Consider the following 14,499-nt stretch of genomic DNA (forward strand, 5'->3'; position numbering starts at 1 on the left):
GGCTTGTTTTCTTTGGAACAGAGGCGGCTGAGAGGAGACCTAATTGAAGTGTATAAAATTATGAGGGGTCTAGATAGAGTGATAGGAAGGGCCTATTTCCCTTGATTGAGAGATCCATAACCAGCAGCATAGATTTAGGGTAAGAGGTAGGAGGGGATTCAAGGGGAATTTTTTCACCCAGAGGTTGGAGGGGCTCAGTGACTCACTGCCTGAAAGGGTGGTAGAGGCAGAAAACCTTATAACATCTAAAAGGTTCTTGGCTATGCACCTGAAGTGCCATAACTTACAAGGCTTCGGACCAAGAGCTGGAAAGTGGGATTAGGCCGGATGCTTTCTTCTCGGCCAGCACGGACACAATGGGACAAATGGCCTCCTTCCGTGCTGTTAATTTCTATGATTCTAAGCACTTTTTTATGCAGCGGCTGGTAATGACCTGGAACTCGCTGCCCACAAGGGTGGTGGAAGCGGAGATAATCAATGATGAAGTTGGATGGACACCTGAGAGAAATAGACTTGCAGGAATATGGGGATCGAGCCGTGGAGTGGAACTGACTGCATAGCATCGTGGAGAGCTAGCATGGACTTGATGGTCCGAACAGCCTTCTTCTGTGCCGTAAATGACTCTATGACAATACTCCAGTTGAGGCTGAACCAGTGTTTTATAAAGGTTCATCAGTTCATCACTAATGGTGACCATGATGATGCTGGATTATTGCAAAAATCCATCTGCTTCACTAATGTCCTTTAGGGAAGGAAATCTGCCATCCTTACCTGGTCTGGCCTACATGTGACTCCAGACCCATAGCAATGTGGTTGACTCTTAACTGCCCTCTGAAATGGCTTAGCAAGCCATTCAGTTCAAGGGCAATTAGGGATGGTCAACAAATGCTGGCCTGGACAGCACTGCCCACATCCCAAGAATTAATTTAAAAAGTTCTCTTGTTTCCCGTAGATTTTCATTTTCCTCCGGCTGGAATACTGCTTTCCCTCTCTAATATTTTGCCACTACGGAATCTCAGCCTAGCCGCTCCAGCTCGGTCCTAGCACTGTCACCTACTGAGTCAGAGGTTGTGTCTTCAAGTTCCACTCCAAAGACTTGAGTGCAAAATTCAGGCCAACACTCCCACTGAGGGAGTGCTGCTCTGTCGGACAGTCCATCTTTTGGATGAAACATTAAACTTAGCCTTCATCTGCCCTCTCAGGTGCGTGTAAAAGATGCCACGGACACAATGTGAAGAACAGGGGGAGTTCTCCCCAGGACGTCCTGGTCGATACATATCACTTAAGCAACATCATTGAAAAAAGTTCCTGTGTAGAATAAGCCGCAGTACAGATTAGTCGGGTCTGTTTCTGTGCTGTAAGTTCTCCTTATTTTTCCCATCAGAGTAGATAGGAGATTCCCAGTTGGGATCTGTGTAAGGGCGGGGAGAAAGTGAGGCTTCAGATTCCACTCTCTGTGAGGCTCATTTTGGACCCTGGCTTCCGAGGACGGTACGGCTTTAAGAGTTTGGGACATTGTCTCTTTGTTGGTTGCAGATGTCAGTCACCGAGGTCCCGCCTCCAACTCTCAGATACAAATGAGCGAGGAGCTGCCTGCACTTTCAGACCAGGGACAGAAATGTCAGTGAGCAGAGTTTGTCTCTCTCTCTCACAATGTCCAACGTCTGCCCAGCCCTTTGAGAAGGGGGCAATGACAGTCAAGGTGGGCAGAGCAGGGCTCCAGTTTGCAAAAGTTGGCAACTTTTGAGAAACTTTTTCTTTCTGTGTGTGTGTTTGTATGGGTGCCTCCTGTCGCTTGTTGGCTGGAGAAGAGATGAATACCACCAGCACATGTGAGAACACCAGCGTGATTCTCGAAGACAGCAAGCCAGGGGTGAGCATCCTGATGTTCTCGGCTGGTCTGGTGGGTAATGTTCTGGCTTTGGTCCTGCTGGGAGTGCACAGGAACGAGCTGCGGACCAAGTCCTCGGTCTTCTGCATCCTGGTGACGGGTCTGGCTGTCACCGACCTGATGGGCACTTGCTTCCTGAGCCCCGTGGTGTTCGTGTCCTACGCCAAGGGGAGGTCGCTGATCGGCCTGGTGGGGAATCACACTCTCTGCGACTTCTTCGCCTTTGGCATGACCTTCTTCGGACTGGCGTCCACCCTCATCTTATTTGCCATGGCGGTGGAGCGATGCATGGCCATCAGTCACCCTTACTTCTACTCGCAGCACATCGGCAGGAGCTGTGCCAAGGTTGCCCTGCCGGTCATCTACGCCTTCGCCGCCCTCTTCTGCATCATGCCCTTTGCGGGCTTCGGGGAGCACAAGCAGTATTGCCCGGGCACCTGGTGCTTCCTGAAGATGGAATCCAGCGAGGGGGCGGCTGCCGTGGGCTTCTCGCTGCTCTACGCCGCCCTCATCGCCTTCCTGATCATCGCCGTCCTCCTGTGCAACGGCTCGGTCATTGTCAGCCTCTGTAAGATGCACCGCAACCAGAAAGCCAGGAGGGGCTCGGTGCTCTCCTCCCAGCGGCGGAGGAAGAGCCTCTTCGGCCAGAGGGAGGAGGAAGTGGACCATCTCATCCTGCTAGCCTCCATGACCACTATATTCGCCATCTGCTCCCTCCCACTGACGGTAAGCAAGTTTTTTTTTTAGTTTCAGACTACTTTCCAAGGGGGGAAAAAAATTCCATAGGTCCCAATGTCAGATTCGGGCCATGGCAGTTTGAGAAGTTAGATACAGTTGGCCAAAAAAAAAACCTATCTGGAAATTGAAAAGCTAATGTCAAGTTAAAAGTGACCCACAAAATGCCAGATTGTCTTAAATTCATCCTCCCTCCAGTGCATCCACTAATGCCCCCTTTAGGGAACGAAACCTGCCCTCCATACCCAGTCTGGCATCTATAATTGGATGGCAGCTGGAAGGGAATAAACTTGCAGGGCTGTGGGAATCGGGGTGGGGGGTGGGTGGGGTAGTGACACTGACTGGATTGCTTCGTAGAGAGCCAGCATGGGCTTGATGGGCCAAATAGCCTCCTTCTGTGCCTTAAATGACGCTGTGACGCTATGTGACGCCAGTCCCACACTAACTCTTAACAGCACCCCCACCCCAAAAGGGGCCCATAAAACCATTCAGTGATGGCAACAATTAATGGGCAATAAACGCCAGCCTTGCCAGTGACAACCCCCCCCCCCCCCCATGTCCAGTGAATTAATATAAAAAGGTTCAAGCTGGCCATATCAGCAAAATGGCTTTTTCTAAACTTTTTTCCCCCAGCACCTTCCAAACCCGCGACCTCTACCAACTAGAAGGACAAGGGCAGCAGACGCATGGGAACACCACCACCTGCAAGTTCCCCTCCAAGTCACACACCATCCTGACTTGGAACTATATCGCCGTTCCTTCGCTGTCGCTGGGTCAAAATCCTGGAACTACCTTCCTAACAGCACTGTTACGTACCTCACATGGACTGCAGCGGTTCAAGAAGGCAGCTCACCACCACCTTCTCAAGGGCAGTTAGGGATGGGCAATAAATGCTGGCCTGGCCAGTGACGCCCACATCCCATGAATGAATAAAACAAAAATTAGAACACACCTTAGCAAGTCTGAGCTACTGTTTACCAATATGATTCCATGTCTGTTAGGTTCTTTAAGGCAATTCTGAGATGAAATGAGGTGCTGTATAAATATCTTTCATGTCAAAGCATGTTGCTGTAACTATGTGACTAACTGCAGTGACCTGCCACCCCAAAATAAAGTTGGTGCCTCTTTAAAATGCAGCGTCTCTGATAATCTATAGCAACATTTAGATTGTTTTAATTTGTAAAACACTGAGGAGATAAGTTCTTTTTGAAATCTTTTGAACTTTAAAACTCAGCTGGATGTTTCAGGGAATTAAGATAAGTTCACCAATCACATGCTCCCAACAGGGTCAGGCAACCTGTGCTATATGGTACGAGAGGTCATGAGTTCATATCTCAGTGGAGAAACGTGAGGCTGACCCTCCAGTGCGGTACGGAGGGAGTGCTGCACTGTCAGAGGTGCCGTCTTTCGGATGAGATATTAAACCAAGGCCCCATCTGCCCTCTCAAGTGGACGTAAAGATCCCACGTTATTATTTCGAACCAGTGGGTGAGTTCTCCCCTCCCCTGTGTCCTGGCCAGTAATTATCCCTTAACCAACATCACTAAAACAGGTTATCTGTTCATGATCACATTGCTGTTGTGGGATCTTGCTTTGTGCAAATTGGCTGCCACCTTTCCTACATTACAAGGGTGACTGCACTTCAAAAGTGTCCCTCTGGCTGTGAAGCACGTCAGGAGCCCTGAGATTGTGATAAGTGCTATATAAATGCAAGTCTTTCTTGTCTTTGTAGTCTAGTCTTCAACCTAAACCCCTCTTCGAGTGTAACTCCCTACTGGGAGTGCCAGATCGCTGAACTTGGGCCATCCCGGGGCCCTGTCCCCACTGCTCCTCTGGATTCTTCCTACTTTCAGTGTCAGATTTTCTCCAAGGTTTCTATGTGAGCTTTATATTTCCTTTTACATAGAAAATTGTTGTCATTTGGAATGCGCTGCCTGGAAGCAGATTCAGTTGTAACTTTCAAAAGGGAATTGGATAAATATTTCAAAAGGACCAATTTACAGGACGATGTAAAAAGAGCAGGGGGTGTGGTATTAATTAGATAGCTCTTTCAGAGAGCTGGCACAGGAAAGGTGGGCCAAATGGCCTCCTTCTGTACTGTATATACCCATTGGAATTCAGAAGAATGAGAGGTGATCTTATTGAAATATATAAGATCCTGAGGGGACTTGATAGAGTGGATACCGGGAGGATTTTTCCTCTTGTCAGGGTGACTAGAACTAGGCAAAACTGTTTAATAAGAGACCTCCCTTTTGAGATGGAGATCAGGAGAAATTTTTTCTCTGAGGGTCGTTAGTCTGTGAAATTCTCTTCCAGTGGAGACTGGGTCATTGAATTTATTCAGGGTTGAGTTAGATGGATTTTTGATAGACCAGAGAGTCCAGGGTTATGGGGGGCAGACAGGAAAGTAGAGTTGAGACTACAACCAGATCAGCCGTGATCTTATCGAATGGTGGAGCAGGCTTGAGGGGTCGAATGGCCTACTCCTGCTCCTAAGTCCTATGTTCCTGTGGTTTCCATATTTAATTTGTTTACCTGATCTCTAAACTTACTGAAACATTCGGTAGGCAGAGAAGATGGGGCAGAGGGGCATTCAGAGCAACTGATGCATTTGTCCCACTCTGACCTACTGACCCTGCAATGAGTGAGACTCGGGTGGGCTGCTGTGCTGGGCATGCCGTTTCCAGTGCTGTTGCCACACTCGTGCGTCGCAGGTTATGTGAGTCATGTCAGGATCTCACAGAAATGCTTCTGGGTGCCGGAGGGGGTAGGATTGGGATGGGATACACCAGCTGTGAACTAAAAGGAGAGGAAGGCTCAATGAATAAATAACAGACGTGGAGGGTTTATAGGATAAGATGTATTGACTGTGTTCAGCACTGTTCCATGCTTACATAGTATTATTATGGAGTGAGTGCAACAAAATCATTCAAACTCCTTAATGCACACAACCCAAAGACGATGGCCTGATTTTACCGAGGGCATTGGAACTCTAACTAAGCCTCCTAATTGGCCGCCTCTGGACCCACTGTCCAAATAAGGATGACGGGGAGGCTCCTGCTGCAGCTGAACATATTTTTCTGGCATCCGAATCTGTTAGGTTAAAAAAAAAGTTTCCATAATTGCATTTACTTAACACGTGCTGTGCTTAATGTGCACGAATGACGGTTTGGTGACTCTGAAGCTTAATTTTTCTGACGTCAACAAGGTCATTATAGAAGAAAGATGGCGGCTGTTCCTCACTTTCCTTGGGCCCTGATTGTTTTTTTTGGTTACGTTTGCCAAATGCTGATGACACCTTCAGAAAATTTTAGCGGCAGTTCGCTGGTTGGCATAGAGACCAGCTTGAATTCCTGGCGGAGGTTGGATGGAGGAAATTCCAGTCAGGAATGCCTCAATCCCATGCCAATTTCTCCCTTCCCCTTGCAAGTGTGCAAGATCCACCGTCACTGGCAGCTTGCTGACGGACCTAGTCTTCATACGGGAACCGACAGTCAGGTGGAGGGCAGCTGGCATCGTGTTGACACGCATTGATCTCTCAAGCAGGAGTCATTGGACACAGTAACAAGGAAACCCTTGGCAGATGTTTTTGCCCCCTGTCCCCTTTCCCTATCAAATAACCGAAGCCCCACTTTTATTGCTGCTGACTTTATACCAGCTACCTCCGTACAAACTGGAGACTGAAACTGGGACCCTGCCGGTCTATTTAAGTCAGTTATGAACAGTTCGGCAATTCTCATTCTTGCTTTTAAAACTCTTGCCTCGCTCTATATCTGTAACCTTCTCCAGCCCCACAACCCTCCTGGATCACTGCACTTCTCCAAATCTGGGCTCTTACACACCTCCATACTTTAATCACCCCACCTTTGCTGGCCATGCTGTCAGCTGCCTTGGCTCTGAGCTCAGGAATTCCTACTCTAAACCTCCTGCGTCTCTACCTCTCTCCTGCTTTAAAATGCTACTTGAAATCTATTTCTTTGACCATACTTTTGGTCACCTGTCCTACTATGGTTTTATGTGCCTCAGTGTCCAGCTTTGTTTGATAACTTGTCAGCCATGGCTTAATGGCTAGCCCTCTTGCCTACTGAATCAAAAGGTTGTGGATTCAAGTCCCGCTCCAGAGATTAGAGCCCGCAATGATCTGGGCTGATATGCCAGTCCACTACTGAGGGAGTGCTGCACTGTCAGAGGTATCGTCTTTCAGATGAGATATTAAACCAACGACCTGTCTGCCCTTTCAGGTGGACATAAGAAGCCCTGTGGCGGGGGAGTTTATCCCTCAATCAACATCATTAAAACAGATTATCTGATTATTATCACATTGCTGTTTGTGGGAGCTTGCTGTGCACAAGTTGGCTGCTGTGTTTCCTGCATTACAACAGTGACTACACTTCAAAAGTACTTCATTGGCTGTAAAGCACTTTGGGACATGACCGGCGCAACAGAAATGCATGTTTTTCTTTCCTATAAAGCATCTTGGAACATTTTGCGACTGTAAGGCGGCTAGTAATGCAAATTGTTGTTATTTGCATGCTTTTTAAAGTAATCCTTTCCCCTTGCACAGAAGGAATTATTCAGCTGATTTAAAATAAAGACAAACCATATTGCAATGATTGGAGGCAAATACCAGACTGGTATAGCTGGCAAACTAAACATAAAGGTTAAATGAAATTGATGGATGCTTCACAGACCCTGCTGATGAATTAATTAGGTTTTACAAACAATTGTAATTAGATAATATGGAATTTCTAGCGGTCATGTGTAGCCCAGCTGTGAGTATCACTCGGTAATGAGCTGCTGTTTCACGTTACCTGACCATTGAGTTTTTGTCCATTGACAATGCAAAGCAGAGTGACAGAGATGGCGATGAGATTAGTCTAAATGATAGCATTGAGCGGTACAAGTTCTCCGTGCAGAAGGAGGGCATTCGGCCCATCATATCAGTGCCAGCGCTTTGCTAAATCAATCCAAGACTGCTCCCTCTGCCCCACTCTTTCTGCACAGCCCTGCATTAATCTCAAATTAATCCCACTGTCCCATTCTCTCCCCATTGTTATATTCCAGAAAGCTTTTTCTGGAAAGATAATGCTGAAACTTATATTTACTCAGTTTCACATTTATTGTGCAGAATAAAAGGATTACATACATGTAGCTCCTCAATCAAAACCTCTCCCAGTCCCAGTGAGGGTCTGCGTATAAGTGCTCAACTAAAACCCCAGTTAACACCCTTCACCTACATATAATCAAACCACTGACACACAACTAACATCCATATCCTTGTATTGATCCCAAACGAATTCCAGTGCTCCACATTCTCTTCCCATAGCCCTGTATCTATCTCTGCTTCCATTATTTAGACTTATTTTCCTTTAAGAGATACAATGGTCTCTGCCTTATCTCGGTGAAAAAGCATTCCATGCTCCAATAACCCTTTGTTCCAAAATATTTCTTCCACCCTTTCTCCTCTCAATTTTAATTTGATGGCCCTTCATCATTGGCTCCGCAACCACAGGAAATAGGGCGAAGAGGGACAAACTATCAAAACCCTTCATAATGTAAAAAAAAAACTCTTTTAAATTTCCTCTTGGCCTTCTATGGTCCAAGAACAAACATACAAAATGGTTGGGAAAGCCTCAAGCCTCATCCAGTCCTTGCCTCATCCATATATGGTATAAAGATGGACACCGGTGACCCACCTCCTGATGTAGCCAATTTGGGAAAAGCTCTGGGAAGTTCCACTCCGACTTACTTAGGCGAGAAGAAAAGGTCCAGGAGCCGTTCTTCTCCAAGAAAGAAAGGTCTTGCATTTCCATAGCACCTGTCAGGACGTCCCAAAGCGCTTTATAGCCAATGAAGTATTTTTGAAACTGTAGCCATTGTTCTGATGAAACAGCCAATTTGCGCACAGCAAGCTCCCACAAACAGCAATGAGGGATAAATATCAGTCAGAACACCAGGGAGAATTCCCCTTCTATTCTTCAGAATAGTGCCATGGGGTCCTTTATATCCACCTGGGATGGTAGACAGGTCTTGGTTTAACATCTCATCTGAAAGACAGAACCTGCGACAGTGCAGCACTCCCTCGGTGCTGCATTGGAAATGTTGGCCCGAATTATGCACTCAAGACTCTGGATTGGGGCTTAAACCCACAAGCCTCTGATTCAGAGGCCAGATTGCTACCCACAGAGCCATGGCTTTTGCCTTCTCTCAGGTGCCTCTTGAGTTCCTTTTAGCTTCCTGTACTGAATCCATATGCACATGTTCAGGTAGTCTGGCCCAAAAGACAGTAGTAGCTGGGGTTAATTTGGATTACGGGGTACCAGCGCCTGTGACCCAGCCCTGTCATCCAGCAGCAGAACTGCAGTCCTTCTGAAAGAGTGGATCTACGGATCTGGCTGTCGGATTTCACAGCTGACTGCCACATATGCAGAAAGGATATCGACGCACCGGAGAAGGTTCTAAAAAATATTTACTAGAATGATACCATAACGGAGGATATCATTATCGGGAGAGACTGAAGCGAAAGCTGAGAGGTGACCTGATAGAGGTCTTTATAATTATCCGGGGGGTTGATAGAGGAGACGTAGAGAAGATGTTTCCACAGGTTGGGGGGAGACCAAAACTAGGGGCCATAAATATAAGGTAGTCACGGATAAATCCAATAGGGAATTCAGGAGAAACTTCTTCACCCAGAGAGCAGTGAGAATGTGGAACTTGCTACCACAGGGAGGGGTTGAGGTGAATAATGCATTTAAGGGGAAGCTAGATAAACACATGGAGGGAGAACGAATAGAAGGATATGCTAATAGGGTGTGATGAAGAGAGTGTGATGAAGAGGGTGGTATGAAGAGAGTGAGATGAAGAGGGTGGTATGTGCCTGCTGATGTGCCCAAGACCCTGGCACCTCTGGTGGGAGGGCACTTATAACTGACATTTTGAAAATGACTCCAGGTACTTCGGTGCAAGGAAGCTGAGATCAGAGAGCTGACATCTATGTTAGGACATGCATGCCCACACCTTTCCCATCTGTAGCCCCCCCCCCACCCCCACCCCCCCCCCCCCGACCTCGCTCTGCACCTCAGTGGAAAATTCACGGCTATCAATAAAAATCACCCTGTAATATTTCAAGGGAGATTTAACAACAAACGGAGGCTTAAAACCACTGTCCCGATATCAGTGGACAGGTACTTAAAACGTTCTCATGCTGCTCGTCCTATTGTTTTAACGCAGATGTTAACACATTTAAATCAGTCACAGATATAATGGAGGGAGAGCGTAGAGGAGCCCTGTTTGGCACCACGGAACCCATCTCATGAATGAGGAAATGCGCATTCTGACAGAATCCCTCCGTTGCCAGGGAAGCACTCAGATCTTGGGGGCACAGCACTCTAATCCAACGCTCGGTGTGAGACTTGCATTTATATAGCGCCTTTCACTACCTCAAGATGTCCCAAAGCGCTTTACAGCCAATGAGGTACTTTTGAAGTGCAGTCACTGTTGTAATGTGGGAAATGTGGGACCCAATTAGCGCACAGCAAGCTCCCACGAACAGCAATGTGATAATGAGCAGAAGATCTGCTTTAATGTTGTTGGTTGCACGATAAGTATTGGCCAGGACACCAGGGAGAACGCCCTGCTCTGCTTCAAAATTGTGCCAGGGGATCTTTTACACCCCACTGAGAGGATAGATGGGTTTAATCTCTCATCCAGAAGACTCCCTCAGTACTGGACTGGGAGTGTCACGCTGAATTTTGTGCTCAAGTCTCTGGAGTGAAAATTGCACTCGCGACCTGCAGATTCAGAGATGAGAGTGTTATCTGACAGACACCTGTGTAGAGAAGTTGCAGGAGCAAGGAGCACAGCGCCTTCCTGTTTAAAGAGACAGTGCACACATATAATCACACTCAGTAAAATAAACAGTGTCATCTTTCACCTGGAGTGTACCTAAGTGGAAGAACATATTTTATTGAATCACATATTAAGCAATAAAGTTAGATTGTTTGCTGCAGGGCAGGACGTGGGGTGTTCTCAACCATAAGCTCCAGTTCACAATGACTTAATATGGAAGACCTGCGGATTCATGTTTCAATTATTTTAATGGCAGTGAATTTTTAGACCCTGGTGTGCAGCACAGTCTGTCCCCAGCAGAAGCCAGTAACATGTCTAAGACATTCTGTAAGATCAGCTCCCTTCACCCAGTGTTCATTATAACTCCAGCAGGAGGTCGTGAGCACTCTCTGGTAGGATAAATAATTCGCGGTGCTTCTGCAATGTAGAGGGAGCTTTATTCTGTATCTAACCCCGTGCTGTACCTGCCCTGGGAGTGTTTGATGGGGACAGTGTAGAGGGAGCTTTACTCTGTATCTAACCCCATGCTGTACCTGTCCTGGGAGTGTTTGATGGGGACAGCGTAGAGGGAGCTTTACTCTGTATCTAACCCCAAGCTGTACCTGCCCTGGGGGTGTTCGGTGGGACAGTGGCTGCCAAAATAGGAAGTATTATGTTCCACGACTATCCCTGACCTTGATGATACCAAAATAAAACTGATTCAACAAACAGGAATCTTGAAACCACACCGGTTGGCGTGTGAACACCTGACATACTCACGCCAAGAAACACAAACCACGCCTGTTCTAAAGAGATGTCTTCAATAAAAGCGAACATTGAGGTTTCAAGGCTCCCAAGTGGCTTAATTACTTTTAATTTTTGCCAGACCTACAACTCACTCCCTTGTGGGTTAAATGTTTGAGTCGGTGTGATAGTGTAAAGCAGATAACAGCAAGTTATAGAATAGAAATAGGATCTTAGAAAGTTTAAGGCACAGAAAGAGGCCACTTGGCCCATCGTGTCTGCGCCAGCTGAAAAACGAGCCACCCAGCCTAACCCCACCTTCCAACATTTGGTCCATACGCTGCAGATTACGGCACTGGAGCTGCATATCCAGACTCTTTCTGATTAAGTTGGCAGCTCATTTTACCTTTTTATGGAAGTCACCCACCTGTTTCCCACAAAGTGAGAACATAACCTTTTCAATGTTAAAAGTGTCATATCAAAACTCTACTATATTCTAGTGCTGTCTTGGCCGGACTCCCACTTTGCAGCCTCTGTAAACTTGAGCTCTTCCACAACTCTGCTGCCTGTATCCTAACGTTCGCTGGCTGGCATTGGCTCCCAGCCTGGCAACACCTCAGTTTTATAATTCTCATCCTCGTGTTCAAATCCCTATATGGCCTCCTCCTTCCCAATCTCTGTGCTCTCCCCCAATCTGACAACCCTCCAAGATATCTGGATTTCTCCAATTCTGGCTTCTTGTCCACTCCCACTTCCCTCATCCCACTATTGGCAGCTGTAGCTTCAGCCATCGAGACCCTAAGCTCTAGAATTCCCTCCCTAAATCTCTCCGCCTCTCTCTGTCCTCCTTTAAGACGCTCCCTAAAACCTATCGCTTTGGCTCAGTGTCAAATTTTGTTTCATGACATTCCGGTGAAGAGCCTTGGGACATTTTACATTGGTAAGACCACTCTATAAAGGAAAGTTGTTGCTGATGTTGTTGTCACCCTGAGTGTGACATCATCAGTAGGGGACAGGAGCCTCAAGCTCCTGCTCTGCTGCTAATGCCTGCTGTTAGCCGACGGATAAGGTTAGTATTGAAATCCATGTTTCTATTGCCCCGATCTAGCTTGATGTTGGGCGTTTGTGTGTTAAAAGGAAATGGGTTGGTGTGTGTTAAAAGGAAATGGGTTGGTATGTGTTAACTTGTAGAATCCGTAACCCACTCCATTTACTGCAGCCAGCTGTTCTTACCTGATCCGTTTTAATGGTCCCTGATTTACATCAGATCAGTAGCAGTTTTGCCCAAAAGCATATTAAACTATGACCGACAGCTAATAATTCAATCAACGTCTGCATTCATGGTTAAGTGCAGCATGGGCGCAATGCCAATTAAAACTAAATACAATACTATCAAACTCTTGCTGGTCAGGTAGACCAAGCGTTAGGTGCACAGAAAAATTAGCATTGATTGGAACCAACTACAAGAGCTGCTGGATTCAGGTAAAAACTCAACTGGATCGGTAGTGTCCTTGAGCAAAAGGCACTTTCCACTCTTACTCAGTCTGACCTTAAGGTGCCTCCAGTCCCATATTATGTCATTGGATGTTTACTGCCCTCCGAGGTAACCAGGACACAACTCATTTATACATAGAATTTCTGAGAAGATGGCCTGTCACTTTCTCAGGCAACTAAGAATGTGCCATAAATGCCAGTCACCCACATCCCTGGAATAAGTTAGAAAAAAAAACACTCCTCTCATCACTCGCAACTCAGGCACATCACAAGTTAGATACAGAGTAAAAATCCCTCTACACTGTCCCATTAAACACATGCAGGTAACATACAGCACACATTAGATATACAGCCAAGCTTCCCTCTACACTGTCCCCATCAAACGCTCCCAGGGACAGGTACAGCACGGGGTTAGATACAGAGTAAAGCTCCCTCTACACTGTCCCCCATCTTTGTGTTTTAAATCTCAACCCTCCCAACTGCACTCGTGTCACCTTCCAACTTCTCACATCTGGCAAACTCTGTGACGAAGATGAAGCAAAAGCCGGGGCAACTTTGCAGTCGGGGCCCAAGGAACTGGATGGAGATTGCCCCAAGGTGGGACCTCTTCAGGAACCATTCCTCCCGTTTCCTTCACCCAGCCCTTAGGTTCTTGGAATTTTTGCACAGTGGTCATGGCTCCAGCAATAATCTAACTCCTATGCACGCCAGTCAAAATTACTTTCAGATGGGTGCCATTTTCAGCCAACATAACTTGGTATTTTGGTCCCTAAGATAGAACAAGATGAAACAGACATTTATTAGGAATTTGTTTTGACTTTTACATGGCCATAAAATAAATCCTTTCCAATTCTGAATTTATTCAGTGAGACCAAACAGTTGCACAGTTTTCCGTTTACTGGCCTCATTTTCAGGTTAATTGCAGTGGGAGTGCATCATTGTAAAACATTTCAGGGGAGGTGCAGCAATGATGTAAGGTTTTGGAAACTTGTGGTTATAGCTTGGAGCAATATACCAGAATTAATCTTGTTTATACCAGCAATGTAAGGTCCAATGTCAGAAATGGGCCAAGCATGAAAGAGAGGTCTGGCAAAGGGCTCCAAAAGTGCTTGTCAAATTGGGATGGAGGTCACCCAAGGAAATAGTGAGTGTCAGGAACCAGTGTAGGTAAAATGCTGGAGAGAAACCTATATGGTCTTTCACAATAATACACACAACCTTACTGCTCCCCCTCCCATTGTTTCACTGGTTCAAGTTCAGCAAATTGCCCAGTGTTCAATTCTGAATTTGCACAGAGGTTGTTGATCTCAGGGAGGGGTGGTGGTAAACCCGCGATGATTGGTCCCGGTGCCCCTGCGTTTGTGGGGCGGGGGTTCAATTCAAAGAAAGTAGCCTGGGGTCACGAGTTCAACTGTCATCCAGTGAATAGAGCAGATGCTTCACATCAGGTGATCAAACTCACTTTTAATGCCATCCGCAATAAAATAACTAGAAAGAAATGGCTGTGAAGGATGTCAGAATATCGCAAAAATCCAACTGCTTCCCTCTGTAAATGTCAGCTCATTCAAGACTCTGTTGCCCCATATCTTAACTCCCAACAAGTCCCATTCACCCCTTATTGCTGACTCCTGGTCCAGTAACTCCTCGATTTTAAAATTCTCAAACTTGTTATTTATTTTTATTTAGAGATACAGCACTGAAACAGGCCCTTCAGCCCACCGAGTCTGTGCCGACCATCAACCACCCATTTATACTAATCCTACATTAATCCCATATTCCCTACCACATCCCCACAATTCTCCTTTCAC

At 46.4% G+C, this 14,499-nt stretch overlaps 1 protein-coding gene across 2 annotated transcripts in view; it reads left to right on the top strand.

Annotated features, from left to right (window-relative positions):
* The first annotated feature begins 1,581 nt into the window (after nucleotides 1-1,581).
* The window catches only part of ptgir (prostaglandin I2 receptor), a 56,991-nt gene continuing 44,073 nt past the window's right edge, over nucleotides 1,582-14,499 (top strand). Inside the window, exons 1-2 of one of the 2 annotated variants that reach the window (XM_068019040.1) lie at nucleotides 1,582-2,617; nucleotides 3,260-3,743. In XM_068019040.1, coding sequence (XP_067875141.1) covers nucleotides 1,778-2,617; nucleotides 3,260-3,535 — 1,116 coding nt within the window. In that variant the 5' untranslated portion in view covers nucleotides 1,582-1,777 and the 3' untranslated portion in view covers nucleotides 3,536-3,743. Of the gene's footprint in view, nucleotides 2,618-3,259; nucleotides 3,744-14,499 lie in introns of those variants that run through there. The other variant, XM_068019041.1, reaches the window with a different exon arrangement.

Source organism: Heterodontus francisci, chromosome 40 (genome assembly GCF_036365525.1).
Source record: "Heterodontus francisci isolate sHetFra1 chromosome 40, sHetFra1.hap1, whole genome shotgun sequence".
NCBI lineage: Eukaryota > Metazoa > Chordata > Chondrichthyes > Heterodontiformes > Heterodontidae > Heterodontus > Heterodontus francisci.